General features: G+C 40.8%; 1 protein-coding gene across 5 annotated transcripts in view; it reads right to left on the bottom strand.

The window, feature by feature from the left end:
* The window catches only part of Thada (THADA armadillo repeat containing), a 294404-nt gene that overhangs the window by 278707 nt on the left and 7910 nt on the right, over positions 1-7787 (bottom strand). For all 5 annotated transcript variants that reach the window (XM_029531298.1, XM_029531301.1, XM_029531299.1 and 2 more), the window contains one exon: positions 3858-4045. In XM_029531298.1, coding sequence (XP_029387158.1) covers positions 3858-4045 — 188 coding nt within the window. The remainder of the gene's footprint in view (positions 1-3857; positions 4046-7787) is intronic.

Here is a 7787-nt window from a genome sequence, read left to right on the forward strand (position 1 = left end):
AGTGAGTTCCAGGACAGCCAGGGCTATACAGAGAAAACCTGTCTCAAAAAACCAAAAAAAAAAAAAAACAAAAAGGAAAAATAAGTCATACCTGACAAGCTGTCATAAAGTTTAGAAGAAAATGAAGAGAAAGTCTAAGGCCAGTACATACTCTCTATATAGATTCCCTTTTAATACTCTTAACCTCACTATCTACATCTCTGGCACATCTTGTGACACCATCACCTGTCCCTTCCCACCACTTACGCCTCTGTACTCCAAAACACAATTTTTCTTAGAGAGCTTTGAAGGTCTATGTGAAAAAATCTATACCACATTAATTAGAAACCTTGCTGACGCAGCATTCAAAGTGACCAGAAATTTTGAGTTGCTAATTTTTTTTACGTATTACATTAGCCTCCAGTAATGTGAATTCTTCAACTTAGACCAACTCAGATGGAGACACTGTAAGTTAAATATCCTCTGTCCTCCATCTCTGGGAACAAAACTGACTTTTGTCAGCCATATGCTTAGCCAAAAGCAGGATCCTTGCTTCCACAATTTTCCTCACAGCTAAAGGCCCTGGAGAGTGTTCAGGACAATGGGCCATAGGCACAAATCCCTGGTATCTGTTAGTTTTTTTCTGATGAAAACGCAATTGTCCCATCATCCCACTTTGAACAAACACATGATGCCTGCAGCTATAATAGATATTTGCCAAACAGGAGGTAACACACATATGGATAGAAGCCAGCATTATAAAAATGCTAAAGCAGAATGCAGAAGCTGGTCCCACATTGATGGTATTTCTAGATCATCTGCCTCTGAACATCATGACACAGGAAGAGATGCATCAGCCCAACTTGCTGTTACAGCAACACTTTACTACAGCTAAACACTTTACTATATAAAAAGCTTTACATTCCCAAGAATAGCACTGATCAAGTGCCATCAACCACTCAGAAAATGAGCTGTCTCTTTAAAACTCTGTCTGGGACTGGAGAGATGACTCAGGAGTCAAGAGTACTTGCTCTTACAGAAGACCCAGGTTCATTTCCCAGTATCCCCCAAATGGAGGCTCACAACCATCTATAAACCTGGTTCCAGGGATCTGCTGCCCTATTCTGAGCTCCACAGGCACCTAAATTTACATGGTATACATAAACTCATATAATCACACAATACACATAAAACTAAAATAAATATTTTTTAAAGATTTATTTATTATATTTAAGTACACTGTAGCTGTCTTCAGACACTCCAGAATAGGGCATCAGGTCTTGTTACGGATGGTTGTGAGCCACCATGTGGTTGCTGGGATTTGAACTCTGGACCTTCGGAAGAGCAGTCGGGTGCTCTTACCCACTGAGCCATCTCACCAGCCCAAAACTAAAATAAATTTTAAAACAGCTTAAAATTGTGTCTTCTCTGCATTTTACTAAAATCTTGTATTTTTTCAGATTATCAAATTCCCCTTTTAAAAGGTAACTATCTCATTAAAGTTGTCTATAAATTCTGTCTTGATAAAAGTAACTCATTAGGGTCTGGAGAGATGGCTCAGCAGTTGCACCATCTTAACCTCTTGCTGTTCTTGCAGAAGATCTGGGTTTAGTTCCAGAGCTTACACTGGACGAGTCACAGACACTTCCGACTCAAGCCAGACGTCCTCTCTGGCCTCTTCAGAAGCCCACGTGTACTCATATTCAGATACACATACAAAGAAGTCAAAAATTCTACTTAAAAAACACCCAAGTTGTGCCGGGCAGTGGTGGCGCACGCCTTTAATCCCAGCACTCGGGAGGCAGAGGCAGGTGGATTTCTGAGTTCAGGGACAGCTTGGTCTACAGAGTGAGTTTCAGGACAACCAGGGCTACACAGAGTGAGTTTCAGGACAACCAGGGCTACACAGAGAAACCCTGTCTCGAAAAAACAAAAAACAAAAAAAAGAAACAAAAAAATTTTAGTTTCCTTTAAATTCCTAAAAGTCCAAGGTAAAAAGAAAAACAGAAATACTAATTAAACGATAAAGCTATGACTTTTCCTAGTCACCAGTGTTAAAACAAAAAAATTACCCCAGCAAAGGCAGAATAATTCTTACAAAGAAGAGTTCTAAACAGATCCCCATGTTTTGTTTTGGGATGTGTGTGTGTGCGTGTGTGTGTGTGTGTGTGTGTGTGTGTGTTCACATGCACTGCACAGTGTGTACGTGTAGGTCAGAGGATAACTTATAGGACTCCATCTTCTCCCATCATGTGATGTGTGTTCCAGGGATCAAGCATCAAACCCAGGTCATCTAACTCGGCAAAGTCTTTACCCACTGAGACATCTTATCCAGCCAAATTTTTATCTTTAGTTTTCTGGTTTTTTAATTTTTAAAAATGTTATGTTTTTGAGTGTTTTACATCTTGCATGTGTGTCTGTGTATCTTGTGTGTACAGTGTCCAAAAGAGCAGAAGAAGGCATAGGAAGGATCCCCTGGGACTGGAGTTACAGACTACTGAGCTGTATTGTGGGTGCTGGGAATTGAACCCAGGTCTTCAGAGGAGCAGCCAGTGCTCTTACCCACTGAGCCATTTCTCCAGCCCCGTGTTGTTGGGTTTTAGTTGCTGCTGTTGTTGTTTTGGCTTTTGTTTTTTCACTTGTTTTTTAATTTTGTTTTTTATTTAAGTTCTTATATACATTACTATACAGAACAGTAGATGAAGAGAAAGGATAATTTAATCTTTTCTGTAATACTTAAATGTTATGTAACCCCTTTTTGGTTTTTGGCTTTTTAAAAAATACTTTATGTATACATATACAGTTAATAAGTTATAGAAAGTGACCATGCTTGAACTCATCATGAGAAAAAAAGAACTAAGCTTCCCGGCCCAGATCTATCCATGGACCTCATCCCAACCAGAATTTCCTGTCAGACTCTGAGAAAATGTCACTCTGACTGTCACAAATTCTTCAATAGCTTTAACAAATGAGTAAGTATTACTAGACAGGGCTGCAGCCACATCATTTTTTTAAATGTCCTTTAGACATCATACACTATTCCTTTATCTGTCTTTATCCCTTTATCTCTAATGAGGAATTCTGGCCCATTTGACTTGCAGAGTTTTCTTCAACCAGGATATTGTGTTTGTGTATTCCTGGTATGTCCTCTGTCTAACTCAGTGCAGTCCTCCGATTTCTGCAAACTGGCAGCTAACCTAGAAACAGAACCTCTCAAATTCAATCCCTTTGTGAAGATGGTTGGTGGCAGCTACACACATCTAAGAGGTAGGTTCTGTCTGGTTTCCTGTTTCTGTGATTACTGATGCCTAATGCCAACTCCATTGGTCATCAGTGTTACAAAAGATGACAAGCTACTGAGTCACTTCATTTTAATTTACTAATTACATAATCTCATGAAGAGAAATTTCTTTTCAATTAGCTTCATAGTGGTATAGTTCGCAGACATAAGAGATATAAGGAGAAGTTAAGCAACCAGGCCCACAATCAACAACTTTGTCACTACTTGAATATAATACCACTAAGAGTTCAACTCCTTTCCAAATCTTCCTTAAACTTGGTATCTACTTCTAAAGAACTTTCTTTATAACATAAGGCTGTGGCTTCCCAACACTGAGGTTAGTGGGTTTTCCCCTTTGTATACAATAAACATGCTGACACATATACATTCACAAACTGGGGAAAGTTCTGCAACCTCCCTTGCTGAACGCATATATTTAAAAGACAAAAAAACTAGCAAACAAAGAAGCATTAAAATCATGTACTCTAGGCCCTTTCTCCATTGGCTGACAGAGAAGTTCCATATCTAAATTACATGTATGAGCAAATGCTGTCTGGCATGCAGTTATAAGCATCGTTTAGCACACTGATACACTTACCGTCATTTAAGAACTTGGTGAAAATGCTCAGCAAGCCACACATACTCTGCCAGATGGGTGAGCTGGAGTCACTCCAGAGGCTGCCCTGGGGCCCTTGTACTTTCTGTACCAATGTCATGGCAACTCGAACACCTACCAGCAAGTCACTCATTAACTGTGTTTGAACAATACGATTTCCAGCAAACTTCCTACAAAGAAGAAGAGAGGATTTCAGAAGGAAATTCAAATATAATTGTCACCACCTTTGTGCCCTCTAAAACCAACATGGTCCTGCACTCGTCTATTTGGGACTAAAGCAGACATATGTCTCTATCTGCCATTTGCATAAGCACTCCAGTTACACAGACACTAACTGTAAAGTCCTAATACTCTTATCTGTATAGGCCCTTCTTCCTTACCCACACTAACCTTACTCCCTATTTTAGGGCAAAGATAAGAAATGTTTGAACAGACATGAAGACGTAATGAGACAACTACAGACGTGAACACTCATTCTGCACACTCTTTCCCACTGTCTTCCACACACTCTCCTAGACTTTGTCCTCAGACATATGACTAGATAGTTCTCTTTTCCCTAAACTATTTACTTACATGGCTATTTCTCTCCTCCCTCTCATACCTCACCCCCTTCTCTCTGGTGTGAAGGATCAACCCAAAGCTTCAGGGTCACTAAACAGATGCTCTGACAGAGAGATACGGTCCCAGCCTGCCTTACTCTATGTCAAAGCTCCCAAAGAGTCAGTTCTTAGTTCTCAGTTCTCTATCTAATTCTCTCCCTTGATACTGATCTCATACAGCTCTTAAACTTTCAATTATACTCTGTATGTTTACTATTGCCAAAATTTTGGCTCTAACCAGGTCTCTCCCATTACAGACTTGTATTTCTAACTTCCTACTCACTATCTGCATCTGGGTATCTAATAGGTATCTCAAAATGTATGAATTTATACATGGCTCCAAACCCACGCTACCGCCAAGGATCTCTCTCTAAGATACTATAACCACTCTTGCCGCCTAGCCTCTCTATCCCATCTGTAAGGAAACCTTAGTTCTATCTTCAGAATATATCTGCACTCACACTGCGTCCATGGCAACATCTGACCTGGACCATTCGCATGCCTCCTTTGGGTTACAAGAGCCTCCAACTGGTCTCCCATTCTTTAGCCTTGTCCCTCTTGGGACTTCCAATAGAGGAGAACAGACTATTAAAACTCAAGCAAGGGAAAACAGTTTGTAACTTCCTCACACAGACCAAATGAGCAGAGGACCCAGCTATTCCACTCCTAGGTATATAATCCCAGGAGCTGAAAGCAGAGCCGAGGATGGGAGGCATACTGCAACTGAAGCAGGGGAACCGCCACAAGTCTGAGACCAGCATAAACGGCAGTTGAGTTGCAAGCCAACTGAGGCAACAGAGTAAGACCCTACTTTCAAAAACAAATACATAAGGGAGAAGAGAAAAAAAATAAAACTGAAACTGAAACTCTTGCGCACACCAATGTTTAAGGCTGCATTATACAGCAGCCAAAAGGTAGAAAAAGCCAAAACATCAGCATATGAATAGACAAAATGTGTCATAAATATACAGTGAAATATTTGGCTTTAAAAAGGATTAAAATTCTGCTACACATTACTACATAAATCGGTCTTGAAAACATTCCAAGTGAAGTCAGCCTGACCCAAAAGGACAAGCAGGCTGTGCATGACAGTACAGAGTGTGATGGTACAGAGCATGACGGTATAGAGCAGAGCATGACGGTACAGAGGATGACAGTATAGAGCAGAGCATGACGGTACAGAACATGACGGTATAGAGCAGAGCATGACGGTAGACAGCATGACAGTACAGAACAGAGCATGACGGTACAGAACATGACAGTATAGAGCAGAGCATGACCGACAGTATAGAGCAGAGCATGGCGGTACAGAGGATGACGGTATAGAGCAGAGCATGACGGTACAGAACATGACGGTATAGAGCAGAGCATGACGGTACAGAACATGACGGTATAGAGCAGAGCATGACGGTACAGAACATGACGGTATAGGGCAGAGCATGATGGTAGAGAGCATGACAGTACAGAACAGAGCATGACCAACAGTATAGAGCAGAGCATGACGATACGGAGCAAAGCATGACAGTAGAGAACATGACAGTACAGAGCATGACAGTACAGAGCAGAACATGACAGTATAGAGCAGAGCATGACAGTAGAGCATGACAGTACAGAGCAGAGCATGACGGTACAGAGGATGATAGTACGGAGCAGAGCATGACAGTAGAGCATGACAGTAGAGAGCATGATGGTATACACCTGTAATCCCAGCACTCAGGAAGCTAAAGCAAGAAAAATCATGAATTCAGTGCCTACCTGGACTATACACTATACAGTAAGACTATATCCTAATAACCCAAATATATATATATATATATATATATATATATATATATATNATATATATATATATATATATATATATATATATATAATATATATATATATATAATGAATATACATATGTATATATATGTGCAAATAAATAAATATTCATATATTATGTGATTTCATTTATATGAAGTATCAATAGTGAACAAATTTAAAGAGACAGAAAGTAGGGTGGAAGTTACCAGGATTTGTGTCATCTCAAGTCAGTGAATTAGGAGGGGTATACATTGACTTAGAAGCACCTATAAAATAGCCAAGTCAAAATGTCTAGGAACCAACTGACTATTGAGTCTACTAAGGAAGACGAGATCTAACTGGAATCCCAAATATGTAGACAGTGGCTGACACCAAAGAACCAGACAACATAAAGTGACAGGAACAAAATAAAGTACCGGTTTGGACCGAGGTCCATCAAAGAGACAAAGGAGCAGGAGGCCTCAGGTTAAAGTGGGCACACAGCTCTCTATCAGGTTAAAGTGGGCACACAGCTCTCTATCAGGTTAAAGTGGGCACACAGCTATCACTTCTACCCCATTGCAGAGCTTCCCTAAACCAGTCAGGAGTCCGGGTTTCAAATGCAAACAGCATGAACAGATGCATAAGGAACAAAGTCCTAACATCAATGCTTTAGAAGATACAAAGCATTTGAGCGACTGGCAACAGACTTACAGAAGGAAAGGTAAACCAAATCAGAGAGTAAACCTGCAAACAATCAGGGTTACAACTCCGAAGGGCTCAGAAACCATGAGCTCTTTAGTGCTGGCTTGATGCGAGATAAATGAGGGCAGAAAATACAAAGAACAAGCACTCTAAATCAACCTCTAAACCAGCAGAAAACTCAATCACCTGTGGAGAATGTGAAGCAATGCTTGTCAATTCAAGTGCAGCCTGGGCTCTCTGGTAAGAGACAAACATAACAACCCAGCAAGTGTCTGTCAGGAAAACAGTGCATATAGAAAAAGCAGCTGCGCCATAATGCAGAAAGGAGAACTAAGTAAATGTGTGCCCCCTGGCTATCAAAAGCCAAGGTCTCTCTCAGCAATTAGAATATTAAAGCAAACACTGAATGATGCTGTTGCCGTAGATCCACTACTCAAGTATTAAGACCAGGACTTAAGAATCCCCCAGAACAGTTCACTAGACTGGATCGGAAAACCCTGCAGTCAATCCCACCCAGTTGCACAGATTCACATCCAATTTTACTATTCTATTCCTAAAAGAGTGCTCAGCCAAGGGTCACTAGACATCAGAGGTTTCTCGTCAGACAGTGCATAAACACAACAAATGTGGGCAGGAGAACAAAAACAAAAACTCTGAAAAACCATAGACTATGGAAAGCTAGGAAAACTTAAAAAAGGGCTGGGCAGGGTGGCCCATGCCTTTGATTCCAGCACTCGGGAGGCAGAGGCAGGCAGATTTCTGAGTTCGAGGCCAGCCTGGTCTACAGAGTGAGTTCCAGGACAGCCAGGGCTACACAGAGAAA

This window comes from Mus pahari, chromosome 18 (assembly GCF_900095145.1).
Source record: "Mus pahari chromosome 18, PAHARI_EIJ_v1.1, whole genome shotgun sequence".
Classification (NCBI taxonomy): domain Eukaryota; kingdom Metazoa; phylum Chordata; class Mammalia; order Rodentia; family Muridae; genus Mus; species Mus pahari.